Genomic DNA, 23,268 nt, shown 5'->3' on the forward strand with positions numbered 1-23,268 from the left:
AATATTTTGCATTACTCATCTCATATGTATATACTGTATTATATTCTACTGTATCTTAGTCTATGCTGCTGTGACATTGCTCGTCCATATATTTATATATTCTTAATTCCATTCCTTTACTTAGATGTGTGTATTGGGAACATGTTGTGAAATTGTTAGATATTACTGCACTGTCGGAGATAGAAACACAAGTATTTTGCTACACCTGCAATATCTGCTGAACACGTGTATGTGGCCAATAAAATTTGATTTGGGAAGTCTACACATTTTGCACAGTAACTAACTACTGATATTTAGAAAGTAACCTACCCAACCCTGATGAACGGCGACGCATTTTCAAAGCGCAAGATCAGTTACAGAAATAAACTGTTTTACACCTGCATTTGGAGTTGAAAGTCATTCATGGATATACACTAGGGATATAACTATATAATATAATAATATAACTAGGGATATACACTCACCGGCCAGTTTATTAGGTACACCACCTYGTTCACGAAAATGGATTGCTCCTACAGCRAGTGAGTCACGTAGCCGTGAATTGCTATATAAAGCAGGCAAACGGGCATCCAATTACTGTTCGATTGAATGTTAGAATGGGCAAAATGAGTGACCTAAGTGACTTTTAGCATTGTATCATCGTTGGTGCCAGGTGTGCCGGATCCAGTATCTCAGAAATGGCCGCCCTCCCAGATTTTCACGCAAGACGGTGTCTTGGTGCGACAAACAAAAAAAACACCCAGTCGGCAGCAGTCCTGTGGGTGAAAACAGCTCGTTGATGGGAGAGGACGAATGAGATTGGAGAGAATCGTACAAGCTAACAGCAAGTTGCTAGAGAGGGTGCTGAGATGTTGGCCGGGGTACGGGTAGCCAGGTGGAAAGCATGSCCAGCCGTGGAAAAATGCTTATTGAAATGATCGATTATCYTATATTTATCTGTGGTGACYGCGTTTCCTATCCTCAGCTGGGAGGAGGTGCTCTTATTCTCCATGGACTTTACAGTGTCCCAAAACGTTTTGGAACTAGTGCTACAGGAAGCAAATTTCTGTTAGGAAAGCTAAGGSRKGRTTTTTCAAACTGACTGAGTATATTGGTTCCTGACTTCCCTGAAAAGTTGCATYTCYCGGGGGCTATTCAATGCTAATGCAGAACGCCACAGGATGTTTTTGTGCTGGTCAAGGGCAGTCAAGTCTGGGGTGAACCAAGGGCTATATCTGTTCTTAGTTCWAKATTTTTGGAATGGGGCATGCTTATTTAAGATGGAGAGGAAAGCACTTTTGTGGAGGTTATTGAGGTTATTGTGGCCGCCTTTGCACACCAATGACTGGTCATTGATTAACAATCAAGARGTGCAACTTTATGGTTCTGAAGCAGAGGGAAATTTAATGACTTGCAGGGCAGTGGGTTCAGAACTACAAAACATTTATAAAAAATATATTTTTAGGGGGGAAATTATACCACCACCGAAAAGGAGATTGGAAGGGTAAAGGGGCATTTGCTCTCCACAGGTGGAGCCCTCTCTGAGCATGTGCCTGGTACTGAGCAATGTGTTTTTAGAGGTTATTGTGGTTCGATTATTTAAAAAAATTATCACCACGGTTTTCGATTTCGGTTATTTTCTTAAACATTAAACCTGCAGTATGTAACTTTTTGMGCTAACTGACCAAATTCACAAAGAAACATGAGGTATAGATTTGTTAATCTCATTGAATGCAAGTCTAAGAAGCGGTAGATCTGTTCTACGTGCACCATTTCTAGAATTCCCGTTCTTAAGTTCCATTTTTGCATATTTTACTTTCGGTTTTGTACACCAACTTCAAACAGCTGAAAATACAATATTTTTGGTTACGGACAATATATTTCACAGCAGTTTAYATAGRACAATGATTCTCTACACTATACTTCCTGGTTTTGTAGCAAACKGAAATATTAYAATTTTAGCAACCAGGAAATGGCAGAGCGATTTCGGCATCTTTAAATGCACTATGCATTATATGGGTTGAATGCTGTAACACAGAATACAACAATTAATACAAGMCCCATGATGGTAGTACCTGCCCATTACTYCTTATCACTTATTAACAATAATTTATTCACATTACTTAAATTCAGTCAAATATTTCAGTTGTGCATATTATATTTTGTTTGATTACTATTATTTAATTCCATGTCATCATTTAATCTCTAGAGCTMCTGCRTAAAWKACTATTTTAGTAGTTCTTCAAAGTAAATAAGGCTTACTGGTCYTGTTACACTACATGACCAAAAGTATGTGGACACCTGCTCGTCAAACACATKATTCCAAAATCATGGGCATTAATATGTAGTTGGTACCCCCTTTGCTYCTATAACAGCGTCTTCTCTTCTGTAAAGGCTTCCCACTAGATGTTGGAACATTGCTGTGGGGACTTGCTTCTATTCAGCCTCGAGCATTAGTGAGGTCGGGCACTGATGTTGGGCGATTAGGCCTGGCTCGCAGTCAGCGTTCCAAATCATCCCAAAGGTGTTTGATGGGGTTGAGGTCAGGGCTCTGTGCAGGCCAGTCAAGTTCTTCCACACCGATCTCGACAAACCATTTCTGTATGGACCTCGCTTTGTGCACGGGGCATTGTCATGCTGAAAAAGGAAAGGGCCTTCCCCAAACTTTTGCCACAAAGTTGGAAGCACAGAATCCCATTTCATGACGCTCCCGACGAACAGTTCTMCTGACAGTTGCTTCCAGAGGCAGTTTTGTGAGCTTGTGTGGCCTACCACTTTACGGCTGAGCCGTTGTTGCTCCTAGACGTTTCTACTTCACAATAACAGCACTTACAGTTGAACGGGGCAGCTCTAGCAGMGCAGACATTTTACAAACTGACTTGTTGGAAAGGTGGCATCCTAGGACGGTGCCACGTTGAAAGTCACTGAGCTCTTCAGTAAGGCCATTCTACTGCCAATGTTTGTCTCTGGAGATTGCATGGCTGTATACGCATGTCAGCAATGGGTGTGGCTGAAATGGCCAAATCCACTAATTTGAAAGGGTGTCCACATACTTTTGTATATACAGTGCATTCGGGAAAGTATTCAGACCCTTGACTTTTTCCACATATTACACACATTACAGCCTTATTCTAAAATTGATTATAGTTTTTCCCCCTCAATCTACACATGGTACCCCATAATGACAGAGCAAAAACAGGTTTATAAGAAATGTTTGCAAATGTATACAAAAATAAAAAACATTATGAAATATCACATAAGTATTCAGACCCTTTACTCAGTACACTGTTGAAGCACCTTTGGCAGCGATTACAGCCTCGAATCTTCTTGGGTATGACGCTACAAGCTTGGCACACCTGTATTTGGGGAGTTTCTCCCATTCTTCTCTGCAGATCCTCTCAAGCTCTGTCAGGTTGGATGGGGAGCGTCTCTGCACAGCTATTTTCAGGTCTCTCCAGAGCTGTTTGATCGGGTTCATGTCCGGGCTCTGCCTGGGCCACTCAAGGACATTCAGAAACTTGTAACTCCCGAGTGGCACAGCGGTCTAAGGCACTGCATCTCAGTGCTAAAGACCTCACTAGAGACCATGGTTCGATCCCGGGCTGTATAACAACCCGGCCGTGATCGGGAGTCCCATACGGCGGCGCACAATTGGCCCAGCGTCGTCCGGGTTAGGGGAGGGTTTGGCCACGGTAGGCCGTCATTGTAAAATAAGAATGTTCTAAACTGACTTGCCTAGTTAAAGGTTAAAAAAATCCTGCGTCGTCTTGGCTGTGTGCTTCGGGTCGTTGTCCTGTTGGATGGTGAACCTCCGCCCCAGTCTGAGGTCCTGAGCGCTCTGGAGAAGGTTTTCATCAACGATCTCTCTGTACTTTGCTCAGTTCATCTTTCRCTTGATCTAGACTAGTCTCCCAGTCCCTGCCGCTGAAAAAAATCCCCACACCATGATGCTGCCACCATGCTTCACCGTAGGGATGGTGCCAGGTTTCCTCCAGATGTGACGCTTGGCATTCAGGCCAAAGAGTTCAATCTTCGTTTCATCATGGACAGTCATGTAGGTGCCATTTGGCAAACTCCAAGCGGGCTGTCATGTGCCTTTTACTGAGGAGTGGCTTCCGTCTGGCAACTCTATTATTATTATTATAAGGCCTTATTTGTGGAGTGCTGCAGAGATGGTTGTTCTTCTGGAAGGTTCTCCCATTTTCAGATAGTTACTCTGGAGCGGTCAGTGACCATTGGGTTCTTGGTCACCTTCCTGAACATGGCCCTTCTCCCAAGATCATTATAGGGTATTGTGTGTAGATTGAGGGGAGAAAAAAAATACTTAATCCATTGTTGAAAAAGGCTGTAATGTAAAAKTAAATGTGGAAAAAGTCAAGCTGTCTGAATACTTTCCGAATGCACTGTATAGTGTACATTACCTTGCGAAGCAACTGCCCTCTATACCTCTCGATCCTGCATTCTTCAGTCTCTTCTCTCCCTCTCCATGTCTGCCCCATAGTAACCTAATTTAACAGGTGTAAAAGAAAAACTGCAATGTGCTCCCAGGATAAACCCAGATGAAATGAATAATCCAAAGTCCTCAATTAGCCATTTAAAAACCTAACGTTGGTTAATCGCTCAGCACTACATTTTATAGATAAGGATAAGTAGCATATCATTTAAATGTTTGCATGCTTTTCTCCTTCAAGAAAACAATAGCTGATTCAATGGGGGTACGGCAGATTTCAAAACGCTTCCACGAAGGACACAGATAGGAATCACTAGTGCTTCCTTGCCAAAAGGAGACTAGAGGGTAGGACCATCTTCCATTTGCCTACTAACGACTCAACACACTCCTCGACCACTTATCGGTTTCCGGGTCATGGAGGAGAGGGCGGAGGACAGACTTTTGCCCAAATGAYAAAAGACCATTGTCTTACATTAGATAGTGTGAAGATTCCGCCTGCACCGTCTGTCAGTTGAGGGATTTTTWWATTTTTTAAATTTCACCTTTATTTAACCAGGTAGGCCAGTTGAGAACAAGTTCTCATATACAACTGCGACCTGGCCAAGAAAAAGCAAAGCAGTGCGACAAACAAACATACAGTCAATAACACAATAGAAAAATCTATGTACAGTGTGTGCAAATGTAGTAAGATTAGGGAGGTAAGGCAATAAATAGGCCATAGTGGCGAAATAATTACAATTTAGCAATTAAACACTGGAGTGATGTGTAGAAGATGAATGTGCAAGTAGAGATACTGCGGTGCAAAGGAGCAAAAAATAACAATATGGGGATGAGGTTGTTGGGTGGGCTATTTACAGATGGGCTGTGTACAGGTGCAATGATCGGTAAGCTGCTCTGACAGCTGATGCTTAAAGTTAGTGAGGGAGATAAGACATCAGTGATTTTTGCAATTCGTTCCAGTCATCAAACTCAGAGAACAGGAAGGAAAGGCGGCCAAAGCGGGTGTTGGCTTTGGGGATGACCAGTGAAATATACCTGCTGGAGCACGTGCTACGTGTTGCTATGGTGAACTGTGATAAGGAGGGGCTTTACCTAGCAAAGACTTATAAATGACCTGGAGCCAGTGGGTTTGACAACAAATGAAGCGAGGGCCAGCCAATGAGAGCATACAGGTTGCAGTGGTGGGTAGTATATGGGGCGTTGGTGACAAAACGGATGGCACTGTGATAGACTATCTCCAATTTGCTGAGTAGAATGTTGGAGGCTATCTTGTAAATGACATTGCCGAAGTCAAGGATCGGTAGGATAGTCAGTTTTACGAGGGTGTTTGGCAGCATGAGTGAATGAGGCTTTGTTGCGAAACAGGAAGCCGATTCTAGATTTCATTTAGGATTGGAGATGCTTAATGTGCGTCTGGAYGGAGAGTTTAGTCGGACCAGACACCTAGGTATTTGTAGTTGTCCACATATTCTAAGTCAGAACCGTCGTCCAGAGTAGTGATGCTAGACGGGCGGGCGGMTGCGGGCAGCGACCGGTTGAAGAGCATGCATTTAGTTTGGATAAGTAGGAGTGACGCCATCTGTCGGAAAATAATGCTCCCATAGTACAAACAAGAGTCTTACCTCTTTCTCTCTCTGTTTCAGAGGAAGCCTGAGCTCATTATCAACCACAGAAGACAGACGTACTACATACAACATGACAGAAGGACCTGTGAGGTGGTGGTGTTGTGGGAAAAAAGCCCAGCTAGTTAAAAGGCAATATCAACTCCACTTTAGTGCATCACTTTACAATAATACATGCACCTGGTAGAACACTGATAAGTGATAATAAATGTTCCATATTAATATACCGACCTTGCTTTACTGGAATATAGAATATACTGCACAGCCTCCTAACAAGTACAAGTCAGCCATTTTCAAAATCTAAATGTTTATTCAACTACAGAAAATGCTTAGTTTAGCAGTGAACAATCAAATGCAGAGAGGGAGGTCAGGAGAGTGGGAGGAAGAAGGGCAAGGAGAGGTCAGGGAAAGAGCGCATTGAGAACGAGGGAGGGGAGGGGCTTGTAGAAAAAGAGCAACCAATGGGATCGGGGGGGGGGCTGGGCACCCTTCAAAGCATTATAATAGCATCATCATTCTTTATTACAATCCGCGGTTATACATTTCTCTCTTTGATGCATTTAAAACAGTCCTACACTGCAAGGGGGGCAACGTCAGTATGAAAATAAGCTTTAAAAACGCAGCAAAAAAAACTAGCAAATGCGTCTCAAGGCATCAATCAACCTCATAACTCATTCAAACATTCGCACCTTAGCAGTGTGTGTGTCCCAAAAGGCACCCTATTCCCTAAATAGTGCATTACTTTTGACCAGAACCTAAATGGGCTCTAGTCATAAATAGGGCACTAAATACGTAATAGGGTGCCATTTGGGACACAGGCAGAGCTTCCTCTCCTTCATAATATACACAGTTCAAACAGAAGCTCCAAACAGAAGTTCAGAGAGACAAGGCCAACTCTTTGGTACAGATATGTACAAGATAGGGGTTCAGATATGGTGTGCGCCTAAAATGGCACCCTCTTCCAACTATATAAAGAATAAGGCGTAGTTTTTTTCTAAATCTGTTCTGGAATCGAATACAGAATTATTCTGATTCTGATAATTTTTCTGAAACGGGAAAATTCTCACGATCTTGTATCACATCATCTAGCATAAAAATAAGCATTATTTTCTCAGAGGCAAACCTTAAACACCACAGGAGAGGTATGAAACTAGCCCGCAGATTCGGACCCTATGTTACGCTTGTTTACACTGAGCTGCACTGGGGTCAGAACACAATCATGGTTAGATTAAGACACCACAGAGCCACAGCGAGATATGGGCTGGAAAACTTCTCAATGCAGGGATGGGATGTGCCCAATGATATATATATATACACACACACACACACACACTAGATGACTTACAGGGGCCACTGTTTTGAAGCCACCGCACCGTCATCTTGGCACTCCTTCACCACTGTAAAAAATATTTTGGAAGCTATAAAAATGCATTTATTAATGTCTACTTTTTACCAAGTTTACTCTGTTAGACACCTTAATGCATACTGTCCCCACTACAAAAATATTTAAATACAGGTCATTTTGTCCTTTAATTTAATTGGAATTCCATTCATTCCTATGAAGGACTGCCTCTTCTAGGGAGTGCCAATATGGTCGACCGGTTGCTTCAAAGCCACCCATTGGCCAATACATAGCATCAGCAATCCAGGTTTTATATACATCCTTGGATGTAACGCGGTACTGAAAAGTGTACCTATATCCAAACTGATACATCAAGAAGATTGAAATACTGCTAGTTCTACTAGAAAAATGCCCTTTCATCCTCATACTAGGGAGCAGTAGCCACCGCCACCATTTTGGAATGGCAGTGTCAGCCAATCAGCGTCTTTGTTGTTCAACGCGACGTGCCATTCCATAATGGCTGCTGTGTCTACTGCTAGCTCGGATGAGGAGGAAAAAGGGCAGTTTGAATTGAAGTACAATTTGGGGCACAGTGGCACATCCCATCGCTGCATTGAGGAACGTTTTAGACACCGCGCCGGCTCCGCACTGTCTAAATCTAACCATGATTGCATTCCGACCCCAGTGCAGCTTAGTGTAAACAAGCGTAACGGTAAGGTCGGAATCTGCTGGCTAATTTGAAACATGGTTATTCAGTAGCATAGGTCTAGTCATGGTCTGTGGATCAATGCGGGTGACAGAAGGTAGTAAATGAAACGCGGGACAGAGTACGATGGTACTATCTCCACACTGTGGTAAGTGCCATTCCAAAACGGCTGCTTGGAATGAGACAAGGAGGGATAGGACAGGGATGATGTCATAGAAGAGAGACAGAACAAGTTCCATTGCATTCAGTCAGTTCCAGAATACTTCATGGAGAATCCTTAGAATCTTTTCATTACTTTCTAGGTAGCTACTCTTCCCCACAATCCTACACACATTGTAAATATGCTTTGTTATTGAAGGAAAAGACTCAAACTAACTATCAATACTGTATATAAAATAACAACCATTTGGATGTGCTAGTATAGTGGTACAGTGGGTGTTTTGTAGATATGATTGGATTGGTCTTGAAGTTGTCCACTGGAGGTCTGATCTTAACTCTGAACATGCACGTCTGTCAAACATAGAAACAAAAACAAAAAAGAAAAACTCCGAATGAAACTTGTGAGAGGTGTCATCATTGGCACAGAGAAAAACACGAGTAAATAAAGAAAAAGTGATCAGATACTCAAGTCCTATCCAGTCAGTACCAAAAAGAAACAAAGTAAAAGAGAGAGACATAAATAGATATAGTGCTGCTGGATCGGGCGTCCTTGTGTTTATTTATCMGGAACCAGTGTTTTCTATGAAGGCCACCAGTAGGGCTTCAGTAGCCAGTCTAGTGTGGTTTGTGCGTGTGTTGAGCCACTAGGGAGGCAATGCAGGCATGGTGCTGGCAACGGCTTCCTCTTAGTGTGTATTTATATGTGTGTGTGTGTGTGAATGCTTGTGAGTACGTGAGTATGTATGTATGTTTGTGTGTGTGTATATGTACATATGTTCATGTATGTATGTATGTATGTATGTATGTATGTATGTATGTATGTATGTATGTATGTATGTATGTATGTGTACTGTATGAGCTGCTTGTTGGCTGTGGTAGCGCTGTGGCTCCTCTAGGGGGCGATCCATGCGTGTCGGAGGCACTCTGCAGCCGTAGCTCTCTTCTCTGGTACCAGGTCCAACATTGGGAAAAGGAAGCTAGCAAAGGTAGCTGCCTCCTCTTTAGACCACTCATACTTCTCCACCAGCACCTCCAACAGACCCCACGGCTTCAGCTTGGTAATGTGCCTCAGGTCACCTAGGGAGGGAGGGAGGGAGGGAGGGAGGGAGAAAGTTAACTACACACACACATTCCCAAGACAGTTTAGTTTACATGTGAAAAAAACACGCACACTTTTAGACAAGGCTCGACTGTAACCTTTTCACACGTAAGTAACAAATATCTCCAAKGGTCGCCCCCAGCGTGAGTTGTTTTATGCACGTAATGTCAGAATGCACTCACTATTCCAAAATGTGATTGTTACGCAACAAGACAGTTAACGCGTGCTGCTCATTATCTATAGGCTATGTTTCAACTTGTCAATTTCAAATTATTTTCTAACAAGTTGGATTTTCTAACAGTCCGAATTTAGGTGTGTTCCGCCTCCTCATTAATTCACATCGCCCATTTCAGCATTGCGGACAATTTATGTTTGAGGCTTTACTGAGCCGGACAAACTTCTCTCCTCGAGGAGAGCCCAAGCACTTCACCAATGTTTCCGCAGATCASTATGCAGACATTTGCGCAGTCTTGCACGAARTGGCACATTCAGACTTTGGATATGTGTGCGTTCCTAWCAAAGTAATTGCCTTTTTTTCTGTATATCGTGTTGGCGTTTCTAGTGTAGCATGTATGTATGAAACAATGTATTRACAGTTTTACTTGCGTTTTCAAGTACTGGTGAKAAATAATGCATTCRGATTATTGCATATATTGTAATGGATGATGRGTGTAAAATACTTTTTGGAAGGTTGTACTGATTTTAATGACCTAATGCTAAACTATTTGCCAGCTATGTGTGGCGCCATGTTTGTTGACATTATACAATGCATTCTGGGTGTCACGTTAACGTCTGTCAGAKCAAAGATGTTATAATGAGGTGAAAAGGTAAAATTCCGGAAGTGAATGATCGTTGACAACACACCCCCTTCAACATGCCTACTGCAAACGGACCAACTCATCTTGTCTCCTCTTTGGTTGACGCGAAAATAACAAAACATGGCGGCGCGCACAAACTACCCATCTTCGGATTACATTCGATTTCTAGAAAGTGTTTTACTCAAATATTTAGATCAATGATCAGCTCACCCGTGATGAAATATAAATAGTAATTGCTATTAGCTAATTCATAGTGTTTTCTGACAGCCGAGAGTTATCTAAATATGACCGCTTGGATTACGTCAGTTAGCGCTAGGACTAATGTAGCCGACATTTTCCGATTTGGATGACTGTGTATGAGGTCTCTACTTCTGTGAATGTCTGAACATTGCATCCAAAAATAAAACTTCACATTCAGGARATCATTTTGCAAGGACTTTGTTTGTGCAAAATGTTTGAGAAAACGTTTGAGTGTGGCTAGCTTAAAACGCTGACTGTTGCGTCAATAGCAACTGGACGTTCTAAATAAGCTTTCCAATCACCCCGGGTTTGAGCGTACGCTGCAGGGACCACTGTCGAAGGATCACACCCGTTTGTTGGTACGRGTGAACAGGTTAAACCTGCTATGGCACGCACACGAACGTGCACACAAACTATGATAACTATGAAAACACACACAGCAGAGGGATAAACTACAAGGCAGAATCAATGCGTTAGCCGGCTAACTTTGATAAACAACCAGAAATAACTATTGATTTTGTCATTCATTAACAAAGCTAAACTCCGATATGGTTTTTCTTTGTTGAGTTAATTTGACCATTCCCATTTCAAGCATACCTTTCTAAAAAAAGGTTGCTGGCTAACTTACTGATCCTGGTTTGTAGTATAACACTCTAGCGTGGTGCTTCTTTACCTTTCTTGGTGAAGAACTCCTTGGAGTATTTTCCGGCCAGGATCAGCTTCTTAGGAACTTTACCCAACAACTCAATGATCAACGCTATGTGATCTACACAAGAGAGGAAGAGGACAAACAAATTAGACGGTGCCAATCTCAGTTGTGATGAAGGTCTGCAGAATCCTCACAGACACAGCAGCAGGATCTACACAACAGGATGTGAGTGAGTGTGTCTTGAGGTCTAAAATATTTGAGATACTATAAAAAGGCACAATCTTGTGCCTTTACAGGGAGGGGAACATACCTTCATCTCTAGAGTAGTCTTCCCCAGAGTGAGGCTCAAACAGGTAGTCTCCTGTAGCCAGCTCAAAAGCCTAGAAGGGACAGTCACATATACAGTACCAGATAAACGTTTGGACACAACTAATCATTCAATGGTTTTTCTTTATTTTTTACTKTTTTCTACATTGTAGAATAATAGTGAAGGCATCAAAACTATGAAATAACACATATGGAATCATGTAGTAACCAAAAAAAGTGTTAAATCAAAATATGTTTGAGATTCTTGAATGTAGCCACCCTTTGCCTTGACAGCTTTGCACACTCTTGGCATTCTCTCAACCAGCTTCATGAGGTAGTCACCTGGATTTATTTTCCAACAGTCTTGAAGGAGTTCCCACATATGCTGAGCACTTGTTGGCTGCCTTTCCTTCACGCTGCGGTCTAACTCATCCCAAACCATCTCAATTTGGTTTCACAGAACGGACTCTGCATTTGTACCTTTTCACACGTACCAACAAACGGGTGTGCTCATTCTACAGTGGTCCCTTACAGAACACAGTAAGGACAGCGTGGCCAGCTCAAACGCTGACTGTTGCATCAATCGAAACTGGACGTTCCAAGTAAGCGTTCTAATCCAACCGGTTTGAGCGTACGCTCCAGGGACCACTGTAGAATGAGCACACCTGTTTGTTGGTACGTGTGAAAAGGCTCAAATGCAGAGTTGTACCAGACAGGGAGACAGACTGATGACTAGTAAGCCCCGCAGCTTAATACAAATACATATCAGAGCACTGTCTGCTGGGCTAGTTAGCGCAAGATTTTCTGAGGCTAGTTATACACTGACTAAGTTGTTTCACATTCTTGCGGGACCTCCTTGGGAAACTAAACTATTTATTAAACGTGGTTGTACMTGTGAGTTGTAACCCACATTTTTTCTTTACATGACCAAGTCAACATACAGCCAGACCTGACCTGTGGTAGTTGGTAAGTGCAGAGACGTTCCTTTGCGTGTCCCTACTGACAGGAACACGGAGGCGAGGCCACGTTTTGGGTTGATCTGACAAGCGTGAGGAGTGTGTGTCGGGGTGTGTGTGTGTGTATGTCCTCTATCCTATCTCTACCCACCATTGCGGCAGTGCTCCAGATATCAGCAGGCGTCCCGTAGCCGGCTCCCATCAACACCTCCAGAGAACGGTACTGACGAGTTTGGATGTCATCTGTAAAGTGCTTGTGCTGAGGAGGAGAGGAGGAGGGATGGAGAGAGGGATAGAGGGGGGGTAGAGAGAGAGAGAAAGAAATAGAGAGGGAGAAAGAGAGTGGGATAGATGGAGAGAGAAAGAGAAGGCATCACTGATCTGACATGACTCGTATTGGTGTAAGCCTTTAAGTCAAATCAAATCACATTTTATTGGTCACATACACATGGTTAGCAGAGGTTATTCCGAYTTTAGCYAAATGKTTGTGCTTCTAGTTCCGACAGTGCAGCAYTATCTAACATAGACTGTAGTAAAAACCCTTTGCCGTCTGTCGCATATCTGGTCATATGTATTTAATAATCTGGTCATTTCGAGTCGACGGGATGAGAAGTGGGTCTTCCACAYCATCCGGTCCTGATTAACGATCAAGCTAGCGAGCGAGGAAGGATGATTGGGGCCCAAATAAGATTTTTAAAAATTAAAAAATGGCTGTACTATACTCACCACCCAGCAGGCGTTCCCCAGGTCAGCGATTTTGATCTGGATCTTGTCTGCATTGAGAGGMTCCAGAGGGTTGACCAACAGACTACCTGCTGCTACTTTATCTAAAAAGAGAGAAGAGGGTTGAAAGTGGAGAGAGAAAAAGGAGAGGAACAAAACAATAATTATCTATAATGTGAGCGTTGTGTGATGCTGAAGTCAGTTCTGCCGAGTCAACTGGAAGAGAAAGACGACGGAAAAGACCGAAAGAGAAGTACTGAGGTGGTGATATTATAAGGAGCCCCCAGAAAGATGACAGAAGGAGTAGAGAAAGAGAGACATTACGCCATCAACGCGAGTGTCTTCAGTGAGGTGAACCGTTCAGAACATTGCGACTAGAAATGAGGAATAGAGCCGAAATGATACTTGAATCTACATTTCAAAGAGACATGTCTGAACTCCGTGATCTTTATTCTATCCAAATATTCTATAATGTTTCCCCTCCTGATGAAGTGCGCAGCCCCTCCACTAACCATTCCTCTCGCCCTCCTCTTCATCCTCTCTTCCAGGCACCTCATCCGTCTCCATCTCCTCGTCTTTTCTCTCCTCGTCATCCTTCTCTGGTCGTTTACACTCCTCTGTCTCGCCCTCCTTTCCTCTCCCTCTTCCTTCTTTATCGTGTGTTCCAGGGTCACCGGGCCCTCTGCCATTGCATTCTGGGTAAACTGCGTTGGCTGGCGAGTCCCGTCCCTGGGTACTGACATTGTCGGGGGCTACGGCGTCAAGTTTGTTGGCGTTCTGTTGGTCCTCTTCTTCTTCGTTGGTCCTCTGTACCACATGGCTCTCCGAGAGGGCATGGCCATTGCAGTTCACCTCCATCCTGCTCTCCTCCTCCATTTMATCTGGAGCTGGGTCTAGGGGACAGAGGGTAAGTGARAGGACAGTCAGTCACATAACCCTAMGTCAACACACTACTGATCAGCAACCCTGGTCCCATGACATTTGGTCCAAATATTGTTTGAAATCCACTACATGGCAGCCGGGCTGCCAGAATTATTGATCTACAAATCCCCTTGCATGCCATAAGACTACTCATMATGTAATGAAGATTAGCAATTCTGTGCCTCCAATTGATCTCCCCACACTGGTTGTGTTCTCTAAAACCATGGTGTTTGTTTACCTGCTGTGACACCATTAGCGATGTCCTGTAGCGTGTCGGTGGGCGGGGGGGAGTCTGTGGTGGTCCCTTCAGTCTCCTCTTCCCCCTCCTCCTCTCCTCCCTCCGGCGCTCCCTCCATCTCCTGAATCCTCTTCTCTAACATCTCRGCRTGCTTCCGCTGTTTCTTCTTCATCTTCTTCTTCTTGTTCTTTGACATCTTCGCCGTCTGAGGGGAGGGGTAAGGAGAGGGGGATGAAGAGAGGAGTGAAGAAGGGAAGAGAGTTCAAGGCTTAGACTACTATACAATTTGTAAAACTGCTTTTCCATTGATAAGTGTGAACAGAGAGCCACCCACTCCCATGCATTACCTGGTAGCAGCAACCACACTCAATAAAAACATCATGCTTTTATAAATAACGCAGAAAAACAGAGACTTACTGGTTTGGGCGCAGGGGCTGTGCTCACTAGGCAGAAAGAAGAGAAAGAGAACATTCGACTGTCATATCCTCAGCTAGATAATGACTAAACCAGCATAGGATTATGTCAAATCTGCCTCAGTAATTAGCATACAGTACCAGTAGCACGGTGTCTGTCTATATTGTATTGTCCCTAGAATTTCTAAGCAAAACAGCTGGAGGCAGGGCTTTCTCCTATAGATCCACATTTTTATGGAATGGTCGGGAGACCATTGTATCCATGTGAGAGACGCAGACTCTGGCTCAACCTTTAAGTCTTTACTGAAGACTCATCTCTTCAGTAGGTCCTACAATTGAGTGTAGTCTGGCACAAATCAAATTTTATTTGTCACATGCAGGGAGAATACAACAGGTATTAATGCTTACTTACAAGCCCTTAACCAACAGTGCAGTTAAAAAAATCTAATCTACCGAAATAGAAGTAACAAATAATTAAAGAGCAGCAGTAAAATAACAATTGCGAGGCTATATACAGGGGGTACCGGTACAGAGTCAATGTGCGGGGGGGGGGGGGGGGGGGGGACCGGTTAGTCGAGGTAAGATGTACATGTTAGGTAGAATTATTAAGGTGACTATACATAGATAACAGAGCAGCAGGAGCATAAAAGAGGGGGGGGGGGAGGGGGCCATACAAATAGACTGGGTAGCCATTTGATTAGAGGTTCAGGAATCTTATGGCTTGGGGGTAGAAGCTGTTTAGAAGCCTCTTGGACCTAGACTTGGCGCTCCGGTACTGCTTGCCGTGCGGTAGCAGAGAGAACAGTCTATGACTAGGGTGGCTGGAGTCCTTGACAATTTTTAGGGCCTTCCTCTGACACTGCCTGCGTATAGAGGTCCTGGATGACAGGAKGCTTGGCCCCAGTGACGTACTGGGCCGTACACACAACCCTCTGTAGTGCCTTGCGGTCGGAGGCCAAGCAGTTGCCATACCAAGCAGTGATGCAACCAGTCAGGATGCTCTCGATGGTGCAGCTGTAGAAATTTTTGAGGATCTGAGGACACTTTTCAGCCTCCTGAGGGGAAATAGGTTTTGTCGTGCCCTCTTCACAAATGTCTTGGTGTGCTTGGACCATGTTAGTTTTTTAGTGATGTGGACTCCAAGGAACTTGGAAGCTCTCAACCTGCTCCACCACAGCCCCGTCGATGAGAACAGGGGAGTGCTCGGTCATGCATTTCCTGTAGTCCACAATCATCTCCTTTGTCTTGATCACGTTGAGGGAGAGGTTGTTGTCCTGGCACCACACGGTCAGGTCTCTGACCTCCTCCCTATAGGCCGTCTCATCGTTGTCGGTGACCAGGCCTACCACTGTTGAGTCATCGGCATACTTAATGTTGTTGGAGTCGTGCCTGGCCGTGCAGTCATGACTGAACAGGGAGTACAGGAGGGGACTGAGCACGCACCKCTGAGGGGCCCCCGTGTTGGATGTGTTGTTACCTACCCTTACCACCTGGYGGTGGCCCGTCAGGAAGTCCAGGAGTCAGTTGCAGAGGYAGGTGTTTAGTCCCAGTGTCCTTAGCTTAGTGATGAGCTTTGAGGGCACTATGGTGTTGAACATTGAGCTGTAGTCAATGAATAGCATTCTCACATAGGTGTTCCTTTTATCCAGGTGGGAAAGGGCAGTGTGGGGTGCAATAGAGATGGCATTATCTGTGGATCTGTTGGGGTGGTATGCAAATTGGAGTGGGTCTAGGGTTTCTGGGATAATGGTGTTGATGTGAGCCACGGCCAGCCTTTCAAAGCACTTCATGGCTACAGACGTGAGTGCTACGGGRCGGTAGTAATTTAGGCAGGTTACCTTAGTGTTCTTGGGCACAGGGACTATGGTGGTCTGCTTGAAACATGTTTGTAATACAGGCTCAGACAGAGAAAGGTTGAAAATGTCAGTGAAGTTGGTCAGCGCAATGCTCGGAGTACACGTCCTGGTAAACCGTCTGGCCCGGAGGCCTTCTGAATGTTAACCTGTTTAAAGGTCTTACTCACATCGGCTGCGGAGAGCGTGATCACACAGTCGTCCGGAACAGCTTAAGCGCTCATGCATGTTTCAGTGTTGCTAGCTTCGAAGCGAGCATAGAAGTAGTTTAGCTCGTCTGGTAGGCTCGAGTCACTGAGCAGCTCTCGYCTGTGCTTTCCCTTTGTYGTCTGTAATGGTTTGCAAGCCCTGCCACATCCGACAAGCGTCGGAGCCGGTGTATTACGATTCGATCTTAGTCCTGTATTGACGCTTTGCCTGTTTGATGGTTCGTTGGAGGGCATAGCAGGATTTATTATAAGCTTCCGAAAGTCCCGCTCCTTGAAAGCGGCAGCTCTACCCTTTAGCTCAGTGCGGATGTTGCATGTAATCCATGGCTTCTGGTTGGGGTATGTACGTACAGTCACTGTGGGGACGACGTCATCGATGCACTTATTGATGTACTCCTCAATGCCATCGGAAGAATCCCGGAACATATTCCAGTCTGTGCAGGCAAAACAGTCCTGTAGCTTAGCATCTGACCATGTCACTGGTTCTTCCTGCTTTAGTTTTTGTTTGTAAGCAGGAATCAGGATAGAATTGTCGTCAGATTTGCCAAATGGAGGGTGAGGGAGAGCTTTGTACGCGTCTCTGTGTGTGGAGTAAAGGTGGTCTAGAGTTTSTTTACCTCTGGTCACACATTTAACATGCAGGTAGAAATTAGGTTAATGCAGGCAAACTCAAATCTGTTTAAAGTCCCCGGCCACTAGGAGCGCTGCCTCTGGATGAGTGTTTTCCTGTTTGCTTATGGCCATATACAGCTCACTGAGTGTGGTCTTAGTGCCAGCATCGGTTTGTGGTGGTAAATAGACAGCTACGAAGAATATAAACTCTTGGTAGATAGTGTGGTCTACAGCTTGTCATGAGATACTCTACCTCAGGCGAGCAAAACCTTGAGACATCCTTAGATATCGTGCACCAGTTGTTTACAGATAGACATAGACCGACACCCCTTGTCTTACCTGAGGGCCAGCTGTATGTTATTCAAGTCGTCGTTCAGCCACGACTCGGTGAAACATAAGATATTACAGTATTTATTGTCCCGTTGGTAGGATATACGTGCTGTAGTTCGTCCACTTTATTATCCAACGATTGTACGTTGGCCAATAGTACCGATAGCAAAGGCAGATTAGCCACTCGTCGCCGGATCCTTACAAGGCACCTTGATCTCCTTCGCGATATCTCCGTCTTTCTCCTGCGAACGACAGGGATGAGGGCCTCGTCGGGTGTCTGGAGTAAATCCCTCTCGTCTGACTCATTAAAAGAAAAATGATTCGTCCAGTTCAAGGTGAGTAATCGCTGTTCTGATGTCCAGAAGCTGTTTTCGGGTCTTAAGAGACAGTACCAGCAACATTATGTACAAAAGAAGTTACGAAAAATGCGGGATAAAAACAAAACAAAATAGCACGGTTGGTTAAGAGCCCATAAAACGGCAGCCATCCCCTCTGGCACCATTACTATCGCCCAGGGGTGCGAAGGTGAAAAGCAAGGTACTGGAGTGAAGAACCACCATTGCTGTCGCTGCCTGSCCGGCTCCCCTCTCCACTAGGATTCTCTGCCTCTGATCCTATTACGTGGGCTGAGTCACTGTCTTACTAGTGCTCTCCCATGGGCATTAATATTGACTTGGTGCCACCTTTGCTGCTATAACAGCCTCCAATCTTCCGGGAAACTTTCCACTAYATATTGGAATATTCCTGCGGGGACTTCCTTCCATTCAGCCACAAGAGTATTACGGAGGTCGGGTACTGATGTTGGGCATTTAGGCCTGGCTCGCAGTCGGTGTTCCAATTGATCCCAAAGGTGTTCGATGGGGTTGAGCCCAGGTTGAAAGTCACTGAGCTCTTCAGTTAGGCCATTCTAATGCCAATGTTTGTCTATGGAGATCGCATGGCTGTGTGCTCGATATTATACACCTGTCAACAATGGGTGTGGCTGAAATAGCCGAATCCACAAATTTGAAGGGGTGTCCACATACTTTTGTATATAGTGTTAATGTTTGTTTWTGACTTTGTTATACATTTGTTGTCCTTTTTGAGGATCCACATGTCATGGAAAATGTTATTTTGAACAACTAAATCCAGCGCATATTGAATGTTGAGATTGCCGAAAGGCCAGTCTTTTGCAATGACAAGGAGTGGCGAGGAGRGGAATGTTAGCCAAAGAGACRGGTACTGAGACTAGAAGGCAGTCGGGAGGAGACAAGATCCAGTGGGACCATTCTAGCCAAGGAGAGGGCAGACTCGTGTGTGTACAGGTACAACTCCCGATATAGAGTGCATTCGGAAAGTATTCAGACCCCTTGACTTTTTCCACATTGTGTTACATTACAGCCTTATTCTAAAATTGATTAAATATAGTTTTGTCCACAGCAATCTACACACAATACCCCTTATGACAAAGCGAAAACAGGATTTTTGAATTTTTGAAAATGTATTATAAATTAAAAAACATACCTTATTTACATAAGTACTCAGACCCTTTGCTATGAGACCCAAAATTGAACTCAGGTGCATCCAACTCCATTGGTTATCCTTGAGATGTCTCTACAACTTGGGAGTCCACCGGTGGTAAATTAAATTGATTGGACATGATTTGGTAACGCACACACCTGTCTATATAAAGGTCCCCCAGTTGACAGTGCATGTCAGAGCAAAAACCAAGCCATGAGATTGAAGGAATTGTGTCAAGTCACAGATCTGGGGAAGGGCAACAAAAAATGTCTGCAGCATTGAAGGTTCACAAGAACACAGTGGCCTCCTCCATTCTTAAATGGAATACGTTTGGAACCACCAAGACTCTTCCTAGAGCTGGCCGCACAGGCCAAAAGGAGCAAACGGGGGAGAAGGGTCTTGATCAGAGCGGTGACCAAGAACCCAATTGTCACTCTGACAGAGCTCCGCTGTAGAGATGGGAGAACRTTCCAGAAGGACAACCATCTCTGCAGCACTCCACCAAATCAGGCTTTTATGGTAGAGTGGCCAGACGGAAGCTACTCCTCAGTAAAAAGGCACATCACAGCCCGCTTGGAGTTTGCCAAAAGGCACCTAAACGACTCTCAGACCATGAGAAACAAGATMCTCTGGTCTGATAAAACCAAGATCGAACTCTTTGGCCTGAATGCCAAGCGACACATRTGGAGGAAACCTGGCACCATCCCRACAGTGAAGCATGGTGGTGGCAGCATCATACTGCAGGGATGTTTTTCAGCTGCAGAATGCTTATGTAAATAAGGTATCAGTTTATTTTTAACACATTACATTTTTTTTCCAAAAACCTGTTTTTGCTTTGTCATTGTAGGAAAGGCCCATGGAGTTGGTGGAATAATCCTTTAATTCATGGCCACTTACTCAGCTGGGCCAGGGGCGCTTTAATTAGGTCAYGTGGCAATGACCGACAGATCTCATCCACATAAAAGGAGGAAAACGGCATCGCCTGATCTCGCTGCTTTCTCTTCCTTAACTCCGTCTGCTTGAGAAGTTCTGTGCGTCCATGAATCCACACTACTCAGTAAATATACCACTTTATGGTTAAAGGAATTCCTGCCTCAGTCTCATCCATTCTTCTGTCACGTGACCACCTGTTCACCTTCACTGTCAGTCATCCTACCTGTCCAGCTACCCACACAGATTCCACTAATCTTTCAGTCATTYTGGGGTATTGTGTGTAGATTGATGAGGAAACAATTTAAAAATATATATTTTTTTTTAATAAGGCTGTAATGGAAGGGATCTGAATACTTTCCGAATTAACTGTATACCCACTGATTGTTGAAGAATATAACTTATGAAAGCCTGATGAGCTTAGTTCAACTGTCGTACTTCATCAGAACTGAAAATACAAGATTGTAAACAAACATTGGAGTAAAATCATATAAAATGGAAACAAACACTTACATGGTTATAATTTTGATAATGGATAGTCAGTCCTTTAATCCATAGCTCTGTCTATTAATTTGAGAGGTTACATTTCTCCAGGCCCATCCCTCAGCTTTTTACCAACACACTAACCTAACATGCTGACCCAACAGGCTCTGCGCGTGTCTGCGTGTGCCATCGTGTAGGTGTTGTTTTTGTCGATCCTCACCAGACACGTTCATGACAAGCAGGCTAAAATACTTAAACCAACTGAACCAACTATATTCATTTGGGGACAGGTCGAAACACACATGAAACATTCATGGACATTTAGCTAGCTTGTTGTTGCTAGCTAATTTGTCCTGGGTTGATATTTACCTGAAATGCATATGGTCCCTTTATTTTTGCTAGATCTTTGTAGAATGTTTGGCCCATGTTGAGTCATACATCATCGTGTGTTCTCTACTCGGACAATTCATCCACAGATTTTTTTAAAAACGGGAAAGCTAGTTCGTTTTTCTCCTTGTTCATTCTTCTTCTGTGGAATTTATATGAAAGTTAGAAACCAACTTTAACARGCATTACCACCCACAAATGGACTGGAGTGTGGCCCTCGTTTAGCTTTCAATCACCCATGTGGGTATATGCTTCAAAAAAACAAGTTCTATTTTAGCGCCTGGCTATGCAGACGTTCATTGACGCGCGCAAACATTTTTGGATGAATGATTGATGCATGTGCAAATATGTATGTGACAATGCATTTTTGCAACGCTGGCGCACGCAACGCATGCGGTATGGTCAGCATGTAACGTAGCAGGCGTAAAAGAAACCGGAAGCATCCGGTTCAGGCTTCGCCTCATCTCTGCCTTTTCCCTGAAAACCACATGCCTCGGGTTCTTCCGACCCTCTGAGGGTGCCAAAACACAGGCAGGGTGACCGCTTTATTGKTTAAGATGAAGGATTCTAGCTTTTACAATCCCATTATTCACCATCCCAAGCCCTGATGAGGAGGTAACGTTATGTTCACGTTGATAAAACCTTCCTAAACGGTTGACTCTGTTAATTCAGTGTGCCAATTGGTCGAGAGAAAGTGTCCGTCATCTGTGGATACAGAGGAGGCTGGCACTCCTGTCCTCTGTCACTCTGTAGCCTCATCAGCCATCGTCCTATCGTAGGACTGTATATATGTCTACTTCTTTGTGGTGTGTCGGTGTGTATGTACCTGCAGATCCAGAGGGGGGTGGAGCTCCTGTCCTCTGCCACTCCGTAGCTTCAGCAGCCATATTCCTAATGTAGGGCTCGTTAACAGTCAACAAGATGTTCTCTGGCTTGATGTCCGTGTGGATGATCTTACACTTTGAGTGGAGGTAGTCCAGCCCCTGGAGAACCTATAGGAGGAGGGTAGAGCATCAGTAAGACCAGTGCTGCATAGGGTTTCAACATTAAGGAGAATTCCAGTTGGAGGATTCCATGAATCCGGGAAACCTTAGGGATAGTGTACGGAATTTTCAACCCTGTTTCGACGTAAAAGTTATGTAGAATCTTTGTTTTTGCTAAAAAAGAATGCACCCAACCTGGAACACACCCAATGTTGTGTGAGGAATAAGGTGTTGTTTTACCTGTCGAATGATGCTCTTGACACAGGGCAAAGGAAGGCCCTGGTAGTTAGACTTGATGATCCACTTCAGCAGGTGATGACCCAGAACCTCAAACACCATACAGACATCTGATGGGCAGCTGGGTCAAGGACTCAAAAACACACACACACACTTGTCATTCACGCCTATGCATTTGGCAGACACCTACCCAATATAAAAAATGTGAACACCTAAGGTTCTGCCAAGAACCAAGATGGAAGTGGGCCAACGAACCCAGAAATCAATAAGACCTCTTCCAGAAGCTGGGCATGCTGGGACGGAGGAAGTCTGGACGCGTCGCCCAGACACCCAGCTGTGACCAGGATGTAAGCATTGCTGGGACGGACAGACAAACTGTCACTACATCTGTGGCTCTGTGCGTGTCATCTAGCTGGAGTGTATTGTGCTGCCAACAGCTGTACCACACCGGCCAAACATCAGTGCAACATCTGTGAACCACTGATAGATAGTGCCAGGACTAGGGCAATAAAGATGTTAAGGCTCATAATATTGACTAATACTAACGCACTGATCTTAGGGAGTACTGAGTAGATGGAGTACGCCTGCGTCCTTTGATTGTCTGTTTCAGGGTTATTATAGTAAACTACAACTTAAACTAAGCTTTTTTTTCCTCTTCTTCTAATGGGGGTTTCAAGCTTCCGAATCTGGCAGGTAAATGCTGAGGAGATAGTGATGTTTCAAATTGGCCTAGCTTGTGCATCATGACCACTGGCTATCAATGTTGAATTGCTGTGGGAGCATCGAGCACTCTTTAAAAGACCAGTGCAGTCAAAAATGGGATTGTCCTTTACAGTATATATATATATATACATACACATATATATACACAAAAGTATGTGGTCACCAATTCATATGAATGGATTGGCTATTTCTGCAGGTTTCCACATATTTTTGGCCATGTAGTATATTTCCACCTTGTTTTTACACTGCTGCTACTCGCTGTTTATTATCTATGCATAGTCACTTTACCCCTACCTACATGTACATATTACCTCGACTAACCTGTACCCCCACACACTGACTCGGTACCGGTACCCCCTGTATACAGCCTTGTTATTTTATTGCTCAACTTCCCCCCCCC

The 23,268-nt window shown here is 44.2% G+C and overlaps 1 protein-coding gene across 2 annotated transcripts in view; it reads right to left on the reverse strand.

The window, feature by feature from the left end:
• Positions 1–9,040: 9,040 nt before the first annotated feature.
• Positions 9,041–23,268, reverse strand: part of LOC111969699 (SRSF protein kinase 1) — a 47,844-nt gene continuing 33,616 nt past the window's right edge. For both annotated transcript variants that reach the window (XM_023995884.3, XM_023995885.3), the window contains 10 exons: positions 22,149–22,255; positions 21,752–21,917; positions 14,626–14,651; positions 14,209–14,413; positions 13,562–13,942; positions 13,053–13,153; positions 12,478–12,585; positions 11,375–11,444; positions 11,089–11,181; positions 9,041–9,335 (listed from right to left, as the gene is read on the reverse strand). In XM_023995884.3, coding sequence (XP_023851652.1) covers positions 9,151–9,335; positions 11,089–11,181; positions 11,375–11,444; positions 12,478–12,585; positions 13,053–13,153; positions 13,562–13,942; positions 14,209–14,413; positions 14,626–14,651; positions 21,752–21,917; positions 22,149–22,255 — 1,442 coding nt within the window. In that variant the 3' untranslated portion in view covers positions 9,041–9,150. The remainder of the gene's footprint in view (positions 9,336–11,088; positions 11,182–11,374; positions 11,445–12,477; positions 12,586–13,052; positions 13,154–13,561; positions 13,943–14,208; positions 14,414–14,625; positions 14,652–21,751; positions 21,918–22,148; positions 22,256–23,268) is intronic.

The sequence above is a fragment of the Salvelinus sp. IW2-2015 genome, linkage group LG11 (genome assembly GCF_002910315.2).
Source record: "Salvelinus sp. IW2-2015 linkage group LG11, ASM291031v2, whole genome shotgun sequence".
Lineage (NCBI taxonomy): Eukaryota > Metazoa > Chordata > Actinopteri > Salmoniformes > Salmonidae > Salvelinus > Salvelinus sp. IW2-2015.